The 16,481-nt window shown below is 49.5% G+C and overlaps 1 protein-coding gene across 1 annotated transcript in view; it reads right to left on the bottom strand.

Moving 5' to 3' along the window:
• The window catches only part of ATP2A3 (ATPase sarcoplasmic/endoplasmic reticulum Ca2+ transporting 3), a 48,783-nt gene extending 41,233 nt beyond the window's left edge, over positions 1–7,550 (bottom strand). Inside the window, exon 1 of the mRNA XM_005525865.3 lies at positions 7,341–7,550. Coding sequence (XP_005525922.1) covers positions 7,341–7,458 — 118 coding nt within the window. The 5' untranslated portion in view covers positions 7,459–7,550. The remainder of the gene's footprint in view (positions 1–7,340) is intronic.
• Between the last annotated feature and the right edge of the window lie 8,931 nt (positions 7,551–16,481).

The following is a 16,481-nucleotide window of genomic DNA, read 5'->3' on the forward strand; positions in this document are numbered from 1 at the left end:
ATAGAGTCTCAAATGACAAACATGTATATAAAATCTCAAATGGGATATATAAGTGTATATATGTATGTGTGTATATATACATAAGTATCTATATAAGTATATGTTATATATATATAGATGTGTGTGTATATATATATATATAGTATATATATGTGTGTGTGTCTCTGTGTGTGTGTGTGTATATATATATCTATACACACACACACATGTAAATGTATATATAATGTAAATATAATCTCAAGTGGGTTCATGTAGGACCAGGGTGTACAAAGCCAGGACCTGCAGCAGCACATCCAGCAGATTTCTGATCATTTCAGTTTCAGGAGGAGTTTGATGATCAGAACAGTGACCCTTAAGTTTAGGACTGCTACAGATTTAGACTTTAACGAGAGGTACAAACAACATTTCAGGTTTCAGCCATCACAGGTCCCAAACTGATGCCACCACAAGTGCTGAGTGTCCATGGATGTGCTGGACCAGGCAGGTGGGATCACCACCAAACCACAGCCTGACCGCAGCCTCGCCACCTCTGCGGCTCAGAAAGAGAAAAGGTTTTTATAGAGTGATAACGAGCAGCCAAACCTCAAAAACTGGGAGGTTCCCACAGCAAACCGGCAAATGTTTGTTATAGACATGAGGTTAATCGCTGGCAAGGATTAATTCAGCATCTCTTCAAAAGAGCAGCACTCCGGACTCATGCGACCTCTCTTTCCAGAGATGGCTGGTTCAACTAAAGCGAGTGACCCACCGAGCCACGGCGTGGAGAGGAGCCATTCCCACCAATTCCCACCAATTCCCACCAATTCCCACCAATTCCCACCAATCCTATCGGGAATAAGGAGCCTCCTGTGCAGCTCTATCCTCCCAGGCAGCGCTGGGATGCAGGGGAGCAGGCAGCTGCCTGCAGCCCTGCCTGCCAGGGGTTAACCGCCCACGGAGGAGCCTCCGGTGCGTGCTCACGTCATGGAAATACTGGAGTAACCACAATTTTCTCTACTGCTTTTTGGCTCCAGTTTTTTCAACATTTCTACGCTTCCAGATCTCTGCTACCTGTTTTTCTGTGAGTTACCAACAGCAGCTCCACTGGGCAGCCAGGGATTTTTTTTTCAAAATATAGGTTGTTATTATATTTTCTACTTCCAGTGCTAGCAGCACTGAAATACAAAAATAGATCATGAGTAACAATAGCACCAAGAAAACAATTATCAGATGCAGAATAATAAACGGGCTGTGGGGTTGGTGCTGAATTTTCTGTGTATTAATACTGCCCTGGGTTGGACTGAACCCCCAGACAGCTCTGTCCTTCTGCCACCCACCCACCCAGAGTGGCCACAGCCCCCTTCTCCTCCATCCATCCCTTTCATCCATCCCAGCTGTTTCTCCTGCCCAAAGGGCTCCAACTGAGCAGGAGGGGCTGCCTGCATTGCCTCCACCCCATCTGAGATGCCATGGGAGGTCATGAATGTGTTGCTCTTAAATTCTCAGTCCTGCTTTCAACAGTCCTGAAGACATTAATGGGGTTGGAGCATCCACTGCCTCCCAAGGTGAGCTTGAGGGACCAAGAGAAGGGTTTTGAGGCTGGTCCAGCCTCAGCAATGCCTCACAGGGAGGAGCCCCTTCCCCAGGACTGGGGCAGCACCAGCTGGGAAAAAGGCACAGGATACAAACACTCAACATCAAGCTCACAGCTTACAAAAAATAACCCTAAAAAAACCCCCACCAATATTTTGGAAGGGTATCAGCATCCCAACTGACTCTACAAACGCTGCGTGTGGGAGAGAAATCAAAGCTGGCTCCTCCAGAGGTTTAAGCACACGAAAAAGCATCAAACCACCTCATTTTTCAGGACTATGAAAATAGAAGCACCTCGGGGCTGCAGGAGCCCTGTGAGGTTTCTGATGCCTTTTGATGGCCAGCTCACATCCCTGCTGTGAATCACAGGACAGCGCAGGGAGCGCGGCTCTCCAGGGAGGTTTTGTGCACGGAGGATCAGGATGGTCTTGAGCACTGCACAGGGCAGCTGTCACCACCAGGAACATCAACCATCTGTTTTCAGTCACTGGAAGTTCCCCTTGCTCAGCCCTGCTTTGTGCCAGAATTTGCAGCCCTTGTCAGGGATGCACCGTGGGGTCCATGCCAGAGGCATCACCTGTGCCAGGACAGACCCAACCTGCAGCCAGGAGCCTCCTGTTCTCACACCACCTCTTTTCCAGGAGCAGATCAAATTCAGAGCGAAAAGGCAGCAACTTGGACGCTTCTCAAAAATTAAAATTCTCCTTGGGTGGAAGAAAGCAACAGCAACACCAGGCATGGAGTGGTGCTTTTTACTCCAGAAAAATGGCTTTGAGGGAAGCTGTAGAAAGGAAAATTTACTTGCAACCTAAATATCAATAGGATTTTTCAGGGATTTACTCAGGGGGGAGACGACCACAGAAATGGAACACTTCATATCAGATCTGGAGATAAGAAAAGGCTTAAAACACACAGAAAGACCAGTGATGCTGAAATGGCAAAGAGCAGAGGTGTGACTTTGTGGTGATGACAAGTGTGGCTCTAGGATGGCCATAAAGTCTTGGCTGGAGTAGGAACTTCAAAAGAGACACCTGAATTACTGAGGAAAAGGGTTACCCTGGGAGAAGGGGGGTATTTTGCTGCTATGGTGTTTTTGGAGGACCCATTCCAGCCCCTTACTGGAAGCACATCCCAAGCTGCCATCTGGGCATCCACAGTGCCTCCAGCTCCTCTTAAATCAGTATTTTGTAGCACCAGCTCTACCACCCCCAGCATTAAGACCAGCAATGAAATAAAAATATTCATGAAATAACACTTGTGCCACAAGGCAGACCAACCCCAGGGGTAAACACAAGACCTGCAGGCACAATCCCTTCTCCCACAGCAGAATTTCTGCCCTGCAAATCTTCCTTCCCTGGTTCCTGCAGCACTTAGACAGCAGATGTCAGTTTTTCTGAACATTGCTCTTGATTCACAGTGTTTTTTAGAGGTAGGTGAGGATGCAGGTAACCTCAGAGGATGGCACAGAGATGAAAATCCCAAGTTTCCTTGTCAATTACGAAAACTTTGTGTAGTCTCTCCCCAAATTTGAAGTCGCTCGCAAGGTTTGAATGCCTCCGCATTTCTCCTCAGGGAAAGGATTTGGAGGAGGAGAAAAAAAAACCCCACAACCCGTAGCATGTTTATGAATCAGACTGTTAAGCGTGTGTTTCGGGGGTGGAAAAGGTGGGCGATGCACAGAGGAACAGAGCGCAGAGTTTGATGAGTCAGAAAATGCTGCTTTTCCTCTTCTTACTGCCACCTCAAATATTTCAGCGTGAAATAGAAATTTTATTTCTTTTTTTTTTTTTTCCCCCTTTTTTATTATTGTCAAGAGAGAGCTAGAGCATAACCTTGGCTCATTAGCAACCGCCAGCAGCTAATTCAACGTCAAGCCCCGCTCGGCAGGCGGAGGACGCGCGGACACACGCGTGTGCCGACGGATGTACACACACACACCCTGCAAAAACATGGAAAGAAATCATCTATTCCTGCTGTTCCTTAGCAAAACAGGGGCTCAGATGTGTGCTCATGCCAGCTCCTTGAGAATTAGCCTTGGTGGGTTTGAGGAGAGCAGCAGCACAGCCCAGGCTGGATTTTGGGCTTGGGGATGTCTCCTCCTCCCGCCCAGGCACGCACATGGGAAAATACACACAAGGATTTGGGGATCCTGAATGAGGCTTACAGACACACAGGGAGGTGTGCTGGGGAAAACAAGCAGATTTGCTGGTGGGCTTTGAGCTGGTTTGAATAACCAGACACAGCTGCACCTTCAGCAAGGCATGGGATCTGCAGAGCACCGGGTTCCAAGGAGGGGTCACCCCCGGAGCAGGGCGGGTGAAGAGGATGGGTGAGCCCCCAAGGAGGGCGGATGGGCAGGATGGTCCTGCCCAGCTGAGTTTCCAACCAAGGCTTCAGCTTCAGAGTCAGAGGAGATGAAACACAAGATGAGATAAACACCCCTATGCTGAAGCCTCGAGTTTGACTCTGCTGACTTTCACAGCCCATTTAGGTTACCGATGGAGCAAATAAAATTATGCATACGCATTAATGCCAGCAATATCCTGCCTGAAATGTATGCTCATTTACACTCAGAAATCCATTTAGAAGAGATAAATCAGAGCTATATTTAAAACAGAAAAATCACTTGTCTGTCCACGAAACAACCTCTGTTTATATCTGTCATTCCTTGGCAAAACTAAAATCATTTCGAGGGAAACTGTACCTCTGGTTTTACATTTAGGAAGGAAAATGTTTGCATGCCCATACCCTCCTGCTCAGTCTGTTATAAAATAACAGATGTGCATTTGGTTATTTCTGTTTGTTTGTTGTTTTTTTTTTTTTAAAGTTCTGTGATCTAAAAGCAACCTGTGGAGCTTGGATCTGGTGGATAGGATGAGGTATAAGGAAGCACCTGCCAGGCACATGTGAGACACATAAATCCAAAGCATTTATTAATTAAAACTGACTTGGGAGATTCAGAATTGCCATGGTGAGACCTAAATGTTCTGTGGCTTCTCCAGTTTCCTTGGCAAATGAAAGGCCACGCTGACAGCACTGATGACAGAGCTGAAATGAGAACACAAGCTCTTCCTAATGGAGAAATATCTTCTTCCACTCCAGTAATCTATAGCACACTGCTTGGCCCCCCAGCCACGAACTGGAGATACCAAATAATCACAATTGCTCTCCATTTCCTCCTACAAATGTGTTTGTGAGCACTGGGTCTGAAAAAACAATTTTAAGCTCCAAAAGAATACCGCCCCCAAAAAAAGAAATAATTTTATATATCAGTCACACCAATGACGGCTGCTTCTCACTTAACATCAGAGCTTGTTGCAGCTCGTATTTTTTTAAATGCAATAAAAAAGCAGCAGCCAGCAGCTCTATGAAGCATGTCAGGAGGCAGTTTTTCAGAAAGATGATGTATTTTAGATTGTGATTCACGACCACACCAGCAGTTTGGAGTTCAAGATTAGAAGGAAATGAATGAATGTGAGACAGGAGGGTGAGAAAATGAAAGTAGCTGGAGCTTAAGGCCTGCTCTGCACTTCAAGCCACAAAAGATTTTTCTTCCTCTTCTCTGTGACCTCAAACGAGTCACCAAACTGCCCCACACTTCTGCTGCCAGAGTTTAATTTAAACCTAAATTGAAATGCAATTTAATACAGCCCATCTCCAAACCCAGCTCGTTGTCCCAAGCTGCTCCCTTGTGGCACCCTGACCCCAAGCAGCTCTTCCAAACAGGACACCCAAGGGGATCCCAGCACAGCCAAGGTGCCTGCTGCCACAACACAACCTGCAAGTTCTCACCATGCTGGGAAAAAAACCCACTTTTTGCTTAAAATCAAGGTTTTAAAACAAGTAAACCACACAGGTCCCTATCTGCATGGTTTTAAGCTGTTCTAAACTGTCTATGTCTCATTTGCACCATGAGAAAAATATAAATACTGCTCAGAAATTCAGAATTCTTAAAAACCTTTGACCACATTTCACTGAGGGTTGCACTTCCCTCAACATTCTGCAAAGAATGCAAAGCTGCAAAGCTCTGCTTGGAAGGTGAAAGACACAGGATACCCTAAAGTTCAGAAGCTCTTGTGAACCAACAGCTTGTGAGAAACCCAGTGCTGGGGTGCATGGGAAACAAAACTGCCGAGCGAGGAGAGTACAGAGCCACTGCTTGCAAGAGGAGGAAGCGAAAAGAAAATAAATTTAAAGGCAAACTAATTGCCACCACTAACCCTTTGCTCTGCACCTATGTCACACCTTTGAGCTCCCTTTTTCAAGGCAGAGCCCGGTGCCACTGAGCAGCCAAGGAGCCTGACTCAGTGATGATGATTCACCTGGGCAAACAGAGGGACAAAGGCAGCAGGAGCCCCACGATGGTGATGCCCATCGGTGACACCCTTCAGCCACAAGATCCTGTGGGGCCAGGGCATGAAGCAGAAATTGGCTGCAATTATACCCTGAGATCAGACCAACCACCTGTGGGATAAGGGTGTATTCTGCATTAAGGATGTATTTTGCCTTCAGCCCCCAAAGCAGAGGGGTTCCTCCCAGTTAACCAGACAGGTCCCCAGCTGCCCTTCTCCAAAATCAAGCCTCCAGGCGCAGATGTGATGCTCCATTGCTTGCAGCTTGTGCCGGTTCTCCATAGCAAGAGCTCCCAAGTCCAGCCCTGACCATGCTGGCTCAGGGAAGGGAGCTGAAGCTGCCTGGAACAGGGAGCACTGCTGGCATGGGGGGCCCTGAGCACAGCTCAGCACAGGACAGCTGCTCTCAGGGCTGGAGGAGTCACAGCCCTCTGATCCCACCTACCACAGCCCTCCCAACAAATAGAAATGCGGACAGCAATCCTGCCAGCATCTGCTCAGGTTCTCCCTGGCCTCATCCTCGAGGATCAAGCAAGAAGCAGATGCAACAAGCTCCAAGCCAGGAGAGAGTTTACACACTTGTGTCCTTGCAGAAGTTTGAGAAGGGACTCACTGCTCCAAAGCACTAGAGCAAACCACCCTAAACCCTCCTGTTTCCTACGCAGAGTTAACGACCGACCTCGCTCACAGCCCGAATAAACCCACCCTAAAATCACCTGGGTAGGTCCAGACACCCCAGCCAGCCCCTCCTGGGCACACTGAACACTTTCAAAGCACACGTTTAAAAGTTCCCCCTCTCAATGCCGTGAAGATGCCCAGCTGCTCGCAGGGGGTGTCCCGGGTCCGTGGGACACACGGCAGGGTCGGGACACGGCCGGAGCTCCCCGCAGCAGGGCAGGGGTGAGCGAGATCCCCCCTCTAGGACACCTCTCACGGCTGTTTTGGGGCTTCCCTCTGTCACCCACAGGCAGTGAGAGCTTCCCCTCTTTCCTTCCTGGAAACAAGATATTGCTGTCCCTCCCCGCTTTCTGTCACTCCGCCAGCAGAATTAACACCCCGCTAATTGCCGACGTTCCTGGTGGCCCGTACCCGCGGTAATTAGCCTTTAATTAAAGCCGATAAATACTGCCCTAATCAACAGGTGTCCCGCGGCACATCCCCAGCGATCCTCCGCACACCCGGCGCCGGGAGGATGCTCCGGGGGGGACCCACGGCAGCAGCCCGGACCTTTCGGGACCGGCGGGGAGGATCCCGGTCCGCATCCCGATCCCGATGGGGAGGGTGCGGGTCCGCATCCCGATCCCGGTCCCGAAGGTCCCGATGGAGGGTGCCAGGCGGGATGCGGGTGTCCCGTTAGCGCTGCCCCATCCCACCGCCGCCCCGCATCCCACGGCGATCCCGGCGCTCCGCACTGACCATTGGGGCCGTACTTCTCCCGGTTGCGGCGGACCTGCTCCGGGCTGAGCCCGCAGCTCTCGCTGACCCCAAAGCGGCGGAGCACGTCGAGCACGGGGATGCTGTGCGCCGCCTCCATGCCCCGGCCCGGGGGTGCTGGCCGGGGGCGCAGGAGGCACACGGGGCGCCGCTCGCACGGCGGTGCCTCGGCACCTCTCCGCCCGCCCGGCGCCGGGCCCGCCCCCGGTACAGCCCCGGTACCGCCCCGGTACCGCCCCGGTACAGCCCCGGTACAGCCCCGGTACCGCCCCGGTACAGCCCCGGTACAGCCCCGCTCCGCTCCCCGCCTCCAGCACTTCCCCCTCGGCAGCCCCGAGGTGTTCGCACCGGCCCGGACAAGGGTTGGGAGGGACCTTAAAGCCCGCCCAGTGCCACCCCCTGGCGTGGGCAGGGACCTTCCTCCAGCCCAGGTTGCTCCATGCCCCGTCCAAGCTGGCATTGGGCATTTCCAGGGATCCAGGGGCAGCCACAGCTGCTCTGGGCACCCTGTGCCACAGCCTGCCCACCCTCACAGGGAACAATTTCCTCCTCATATCTAATCTAAATCTCTTCTCCTTCCGTGTGAGGCCATTGCCCCTTGTCCTGTTGCTCCAGGCCCTTGTCCAAAGTCCCTCTCCAGCTCTCTTGGAGCCCCTGGAGGCACTGGACAGGGCTCTAGGGTCTTCCTGGAGCCTTCTCTTCTCCAGGCTGAGCAGCCCAGCTCTCAGCCTGTCGATGTTTTGGCAGATTTCCAGGCTGAGAAGTGGGCAGGTTTGTGGGCAGTGGAAAGAGTCCAGAGGAAATAGCAGCAGTGTCTTAAGCAATTAAGAGCAGAACTGAAGTTTCCATCACAAAAAATAATATAGAAAAAATCAGGAGCAATAGGAGGTGGGAATGCTGCATGGGTGCAGCTCAGCTGTGGGGTCTAAGGGGGCTGCCTAAGAGTGCTGCTCTCTGGGTCCCTTCCAGCACCCTACTCCCAGCTGGAAGCTGAGCATGCCCCAGCCCCGCTCTTACTCTGCTGGAAGCAGAGCAGTTCTGTGTCCAGTGATTTTGGTGGGATCAGAATTATCACTGCATGATTGCATCAGGAGCCCTGGAATTACAGATCCCTGCCTGACACTTGTGGAAGCCACTGACACTCTCGCCATCCGTGCACTGTATCCAGAGAGAGGCAGTTGTGCTGGGCTGCCCTTGTCCCTGGAAATGTGAGATGTAAATTGTCACTGCAGGGAGACAGAGGAAGGACCCAAAGGACCTCCTGTGTGGTAAAACCTGAGCTCCAGCCTCACTGTGTATGTGCCAGACATGCTGGGACATCCCACTTCACACTCCTCAGTGCTCCTCATCTCCACGCAGAAGGCAGAGCATCCATATTTGAGGAATGGCTTATCCTGGAGGCACTTGAGTTTTTGCCAAGATTTAGACAGCACAACTGGCCTTGACCCATCTCACTCCCCTGTTTAGCCAAGTTCCCTGTCCCCTTCCTGCCCGGCCCCAGATGGGTCAGGGCTCCAGTTACACCACACAAGGGCTTTACATCACTTTTTGCAACGAGCTGCTTAAATGACATCCTGCAGCAGCAAAATGACTGCTTTTAGCAGCTCCCCTGTGCAGCAGAGACCACCAGCAGCACCATGACGAGCTAGCCTGATCTGGAAAAGGAGGGTTGCCCCCAAAACCCATTTTTCAATCCAGCTAAGGGTAACCACCACCACCACATCTGTGGGACTTTTTAATGTAGTGCACCTGACCCAGCTCCCTCACTCCAGCAGCTTTTCCATGACCCAGCTCAAACCTGCTCCCAGTGACTCTCCCCATGTGAACTTCTGACTTTTCAGGTACTTCCAGTTTTCCCACTGTTGCTGGAAGAAGCCTGTAGTTGATGGTGACTGGCACTGCTCTCCAGCTAGGAGGGTAACAAACCCAATTTCCAGAGAAACATACTCAAGGCAGAGCCGGAGACAGCAGCTAGCATGAGGAGCAGACATCTCAGGGAGGAGCTCTGGCTTACTTATTTCTACATGAATTAATTTATAGAAAATGTTTTGCAGCTTCCACTGGAGTGGAGGTCCTGAAGAAATGCAGTTTTCAAGTTTGATAAAGTAATTTTTTTCAGTTCACTGCACTTGAGGCGTGGGAGGCAGAGAATGCTCCAGAGCTCAGCCCGGCCTGTCTCAGGTCCTGCAAGAAGCACAGCTCCCAGCCCTGTGGCTGGCCTTGTTTCAAGCTCTGTCTTTTTATTTATCTGCCTCTCATGAGCATTTTGGGAGGAAAAGTGCTGTTTCTGCTGCTGAGCCCCCCTGGCAATAGTGCTGCCCTTGGCCAGAGTCTGCCCCAGAGCTCCCTGGCTCGTGGGGCTGAGTGGTTCACAGAATCCCAGGATAGGACGGATTAGGCTGGCAAAAACCACAGTAACTCATCTGGTCCAACATTCCTGCTCCAGCAGGGTCATCCCAGAGCACGTGGCACAGAGTGTGCCCAGAGGGTTCTGGAATATCTCCAGTGAGGGAGACTCCACACCCTCTCTGGGCAGATAGTTCAGTGCTTGGTCAATGTAAATGAAAGAAGTTCTTCCTCGTGTTGAGGTAGAACTTTCTGGGCATCAATTTCTGCCCATTGTCTCTTGTCCTATTTCTTGGCACCACTGGGAAGAGCCTGGTCCATCTTCTTGACATCCACCCTTCAGACACTGACAGACATGGAGGAGGTCTCCTCTCACTCACCTCTTCTCAAGGCTGAACAGGCCCAGTTCCCTCAGCCTGTCCTCAGTAGAGAGATTTCCACCAGGTGCCTGGGAAGAATTGATGTGATGTGAAAATATTAACACATAATGTGCTCTTGACCAGGGGCACAGAGGACCTGGTGCAATAGATCATCCCCAAAACTCACTCTCAAAGCAGCAGCTCTGGCAGGGGTGGGATGGGACCCCTCATCGCCCAGGTTGTGTGGGAGCTCATGACAGGCCTTGTTAGCCTATTTCAGGGCAAACATGCTGCCCTTAGAGCAAGGCCTTTGGGAAGAGGGTCCTTGGTGTCCTCCTGGGCATGATTGAGATGAGGCCCTACAGCACAAACTGCCTCACCTGCTCATGGGAAGGTGAAGGTCTGGTTTAATGCTCTTTGTGCAGGTGGAGAACAGACAAGACACAGAAAGCTCAAGCTGTGTGACTGTGCATGAACCACCTGGAGACCCTCAATTGCTCCCCCCAGCATCTCCTGACCCTTTTGTCACATTCTCCCACACCAGCAGCTCCTCCAGTCCAGCAGGATCCCACCTACCACCAGGCCAGGTGCAGGCTGTTGTTCCTGCTTTTCCCAGTTCCATCGGGTGATGCCAGTCCTTGTACTGGAAAAAAGCACAAAATTCATGTCCCAGCTGCAAAGGTTAAAGTTTGACAAGGTTGGGAGCGACTGAGATGAGAGTTACAAAGGGAACATCTGGCAGCCCTGGTAACAAGGCAGCACCATCCACCCCACCTATAATTAAGCAATCCACGAAAACCATTAGCGACTGGAAGCTGTAAATTAGTCAGTGAGGGAAACAGGACTGAAAACACTCTCAATGGTGCAAGCAAAGGGTCCACAGACATCCTGAGCTGTGGAGGGAGCTGGGCTCCATCCCTGGCAGCCCCCCGAGTGTGGGGGATTCCCTTCTGTAGTGGGTCAGCCCTGAAACAAAGGGCAAACCTCTTTATTTATCTTGGCTTCCCCTGCAGCAAAAACTTCTGGAGGTAGACACGCTTAAGAGAGCCATAAAAAGAAGAAAGGAATGGATTTAACACCTCCCAGGCTACTGAGGAGTTGTTTTCTTTTCTTTTTTATTTTTTTTTGCCGTGGCTGCGGTGTGGGAGGAAGAGCAGGACCCAGCCAGGGCTGGCTGAGCGCTGTACAAGACATGGAAGTCTACAGGCAGTTTTGATTTTAATCTTGCTTCTACAAGAGGAAATCAGGAGTAATTCCCCCAAAAGCCGTGGATTTGCACTGCTCCCGCTGAGGAGTGGGATGGCTGGAGCCGCCCCAGAGCCTGTCGGAGTCAGCAGAGGCTGCCAGCGACGCTGAGCCGACGCCACTCTCCTCACTCCAAGGATTTTACAATCCATGGAAGATTAATCTTTTGTCTCCACTTTGTTCCTCTGAGATGGGGAAAAAATGATGTTTGCTGGAAAGGCTGAGAGAGCAGGCAGTGTGCTGGTAAGTGGCCCCAGGCCTGGGCTGGGCAGCAGTGGACAGCAGGCCCGAGCGGAGGGTTTAAGCACTGGCAGCGGCAATTTCGGCTCAAAATTGCCAAAGTACAGGGCTTTCAGCACATTATTTCATCCCCTTTGCTTCAACACCAACGTGGTTTGGCATCCACATCTCCCCACCTGGCTCAGGTCGAGCTCGTGGTGGCCCAGAGGGCGTCAGAAGCGGTGGCAGGTGAGGAGCCAGCCCTTGGAGGTGCGTTTTGTGCCTCTCCAGGGATCTCCTGCCACCCCTGAGCTCCCCACAGCTCCACACCCGCAGTGGTGGCACCCGGGAGAGCCCCAGGAGAACAAAGTCAGGGTTCACCACCCCAACAGAGCAGCTAATGCGGCACCAGGAGGAGCAAACCTCTTCTGTCAACAGCTCTGGGCTTCCTAAATCAGCCCAGCTGCCCCATGTCCTGCTCCAACACCCTCCCCTGGCCCCAGGGCTGCCACACACAGAGCTATTAATGAATTCATTAGAGTAATTAATTAATTAATTAGGGTAATAACAGTGCTGCTGCCATTTACCATTCTGCTCCAGGCTTGTTCTCACTGCATACCCCAGTTCACGGACAGCAAATTCCCATCCACAGGGGAGCGTCAGGAGCAGCATTTTTTTTTAAATTTTTTTTTTTTTCCACAGCAACTTAGATATTTGCTTTTCCTATGGAGAAAAAAAAAAAATAATTCTCCTTGAAATAACAGTTTGAGGCTTTTCTAAATGTTACACACCGGCCGACCTTTCAGAGCCAGGCTTAGGGGTTTATTTCTAATCCCCTGGCCAGGATTTGCAGCAGCTGTGGGTCAATCCTGCTCCCTGGGGGCTCAAACAGCAATCCTCACCAGCACCATGCTCAGGGCTGGAGCTCTGGTGTTCCCACCCTTCCTGGAAATATATTCCCTTGGCTGTGCATCCCTTAAGGTGGTGTGGGAGTGTGGTTAGCAGCAGGATTTGACTTCTTGGAGCACAAATGCAGGCACTGAAGGTGGCAGGGAATCACCAGCCCTGCTGTGCATCCCACCAGGATGATGTGGATTTGCAGGCCCAGCTCTGCAGAGCCCACCTCAGCCCATGGATGACAGAGATGAACATCTGGGAACACCTGGCCAGCACAGGACTTTGAGGCAGGTGGGATGTCACGTTTAGGGAAAATGAGGTGGAACTCTGGACGAGGATTTTCTGTGGGAGCCCATGGCTGCACAAAAAACAGTCACCCTGTTTTCCAGCTCTGATCCCACTGCAAATGGCTCTGAAAATCAGGATTCACTGAAGTGTCAGACTTGTATAACAGCAGCTCCTCAGCACAGGTTTTTAGGTTTTCTTCCATGGTCCTGTCCACAATTAAGCTGGAAGTGAGGCTTTCCCAAGAGCAATGCCACATCTGGAGCATGTCTGGAATAGTTGCCCAAACTAGATTTAAGCTTGGATCCTGTGATGTTTGCAAACTCCCTGACGTTTTCCCCCAGGAGCACACTTAGGAGCCTCTGTTATGAATCCAGACCGGTATTGGCCCATTATTAATTTTTTTAAACTGTATTCCAATTCCTTTCAAAGGCAGGAAAATACATTAATATCCATTAGAGGGGGAACACCACAACACTCGCTCTGACACTCAAATGGGTTTTTCCCTGATGCAAAATGCCTCCTGGAAAAAAAACGTGCCTTTGTGGTGTGTCATTCCTGGGATGTTGCTGGAGTTTAGGAAACAGAGAAAACAACACAGCAAGAGGCTCCCAGGCAGCACCCAAGGGTCCCTCATATATCTGGGGCTGGGTTGATGCTTCAGGTGGTTAATTCAGCCCTTTTTCCTGAGCAAAATTTCACTCCATGTTTCCTTCCAGCAAAAGCAGAAGGCAAAAATGGAAAAAGGTCTGGTTTTCCAGAAGGAATGATTCCTGCTCTCCATGGAGATGTGATGTTCACCAAGGGGAGGGTGAGGGCTCGAGACTTGCTTGGCCCTGGCCCAGCATCACCAGGGTTTGCCTCTCTCTTTCATATCCTCAGCACTTTCCCCTCCCCTGCCCAGCAGGAATTGCAGGATATCACAGCACCAGGGACTCGTGTCCATCGTCAGGAGACAAACACCACAGTGGCTTTGAAGCCAAAACTGCCCACAGGATGTGGGGATGCAACCAGGGCTGCAAAGCAACCTCATCTCTCCTCCCCTGGCCCATGGAGGGTGGTGCTCTGGGGCAGGAGGGTGCTCATCCCACCACGGAGCTTTGGAATCCAAGGGGACATCAGCACCCAACACACTGCATGGGATAATGAGCTGGGGTTTTACCATGTAATTTCATTTTAATTGAGGAATTGAATAATCTTGAAGAGTGGGAAAAGGGGAAATGGGGGGTTTCTGACTGCATGTGTCCTTCCTGCAGTTTCCTGGGAGATTGGCTGCCCACACCGAGCCACAATGAGGACAGGAATGGAGCTTGTCCGCTGCCCTGCACTCTCCTGCTCCCCTGCAAGTCACCAGGGTCACACTCCTGAGACCTGGGGCTGCCCTGATATAATAAAAAAATAAATAAATTTTTAAAAAATTATATATTTATATATTTTTGTATATATAATATTATATATACACACATATATACATATATGTATAAAATATATACAATATATAAAATCTATATTATATATAAGAATATATAAAAATAAAATAATATACATTATATAAATATATAATATATAGCTATATAAACATATATTTTATATGTATATAATAGTAATATATATGTTGATAATAATAAAGTAAAATTTAAAAATACTTAATTCAAGAATAAAACTTTGAAACACTTTTAAAAGAAAAAAAATAATATAACAAGATTTTAAAATTTAAAAATTTAAAAATCAATTTGAAAACATTTTTTAAAATATTAAAAATAAGATTTTAAAGCCACTGGGAGGCCAGGCCCCACACACCAGCATGGGAGAAAGGGAGTCAGGATGTTCCAGCTGCAGAGATCCCTGCAGAGATCCCTGACATTCAGGAGGGAACCCTGCATGTGTCACTAGGATGGAAAATAAACTCCATGCACAGCCTGGAGCCGAGCTGGGCAATGAGCATCCTGCCTTCCTCCAGGCTCTTTGCTGCCCCTGAACCATCAGAAATGTTCCCAAACGGGTCATTTGTGACATCTCTGCAGCAGTGAGGCTCAGGGAAGTGACCTTCAGTGAGGCTGGGAGTCCTGGCCCTGCTATTTTTAACAGAGCCTTTCCTTCCTCTTTCTCCTTAGTGCTGAACAAAGGGAAACCAGATAAACCTCCACAAGCCCTCAGCTTCGAGGCAGGGAAGCCCTCGAGAGACAAAAATGGCAAGCCAGCACATTTCTGTGCAGTGTTAGGATGGGAGAATTGGGAAAACACGGCAGTGACTGTACGGATGCGTTTGTAGCCAAAAAAATGCAGCTGGGTGTAAAAGGGACTGGTTTGACTGAGAAATCAAGCTGGAAAAAGCAGGGAAAAATAAAAAGCAGCAGCTTTTTTTTTTTTTCCCCCCAAAAGTCCCAGGATCTTGTTCCAGCACTTCTTAAGGAAAAAAAATGGGAATTCTTCCCTTTAAAGTTTAGCTCTATATAAACAAGGGAGGAATCCCAAATGATAAAAATCATAGGGTTGTTTGGGTTGGAGGGACCAAACCAAAGGTTTTATTTACTTATTGTAGCTCCCTTTACCAAAATTTTTACAGTATTTTTCATCTTGAAAGGAAAAGCCAAGTCACCACCAACCCAACCTGATACCCACACACAAGAAAATTTCTCAACCATCTGAAAATTTGCCATGAATTATCCAACACACATCGATACCCCAAAATACAAGGGCCACATCCCTGCACCATTCCCCAGAAAACACAAAGGTGTTTTGCATCAAAACTTTGGAGAATGGGCTGTCAGTCAGTGAAATGGCTGTATTTACAGCTTCAGAGAGTGTCTGTGTTTTGCAGGTAGTCTGCAAAAGAAATGGAAACAATATGTGGAGGGAGGTATATAAGTATGGGGCTATTTATAGATGGCAAATATATCGAGAGCTACCTACAGGAAACATAAAGATACCTTTTGCCAGATACTTCACATGCTGCTGTCAGCTTCTCCTCTTCCCTGAAAAAAGAAAAAAAATCTCCTATATTAATCAGAGAGCAAATATATTGCCTGACAGGAACAGCTTTTGGCTCCACAAGGAAAAAAATTGTGTGTGATTGCTCAGTTTTGGTTTGGATTCTGAGCCTGGAATCGCTGACTGCTCTTCACACCAAGGCTTTTGTGGGAGATGTAAAGCTTTTTTCCCACCATTTTTTCCTTCCAGCTTGAGGAATTGGTGATGGTTTTCCAGCTCCAAGCATCGTTCATGAGCATCCCTCCAAATCAAGTTGCTTTAGTTGTTGTCGCTGGGCTTGGGCCAAGCGGGTTCAGGCTGTGCCTGTGGCCAGGAACCAGGGACCAAGTAGGCAAAAAATAAAGAAACCAACCCAGAAAAACCAACCTTTTGAAATTCTCCTCTTTACATTGCTCCAGGGACTGAGGCTTTGGATTAAAACACATACCTGAGGTCAGGGAATCATGGAATGTTTTGGGTAAGAAGGGACCTTAAACACCACCTAATTCCAATCCCCCTGCCATGGGCAGGGACACCTCCCACTAGACAAAATTGCTCCAAACCCCATCAAACCTGGCCATGGGCACTTCCAAGGATGGGGCAGCCACAGCTTCTCTAGGGGGAAATTCCACATCTCATCCTTCTGAAACCAAGGACCAAGAGCTGTTATTTTTTTCATACAAATATTTCTTTTATAGAGGCGCAGCTCGCTTTGCTCTCCTCACCTAAGTGCAGGGGCTCATTTGGCTGCTCCATCCCAGCAGGCTCCTTCTATTCCCAGATTTTCCCAAAACAGTGTTCT

Source organism: Pseudopodoces humilis, chromosome 23 (genome assembly GCF_049639895.1).
Source record: "Pseudopodoces humilis isolate 2021_Gansu_Grassland_sample_001 chromosome 23, ASM4963989v1, whole genome shotgun sequence".
Lineage (NCBI taxonomy): Eukaryota > Metazoa > Chordata > Aves > Passeriformes > Paridae > Pseudopodoces > Pseudopodoces humilis.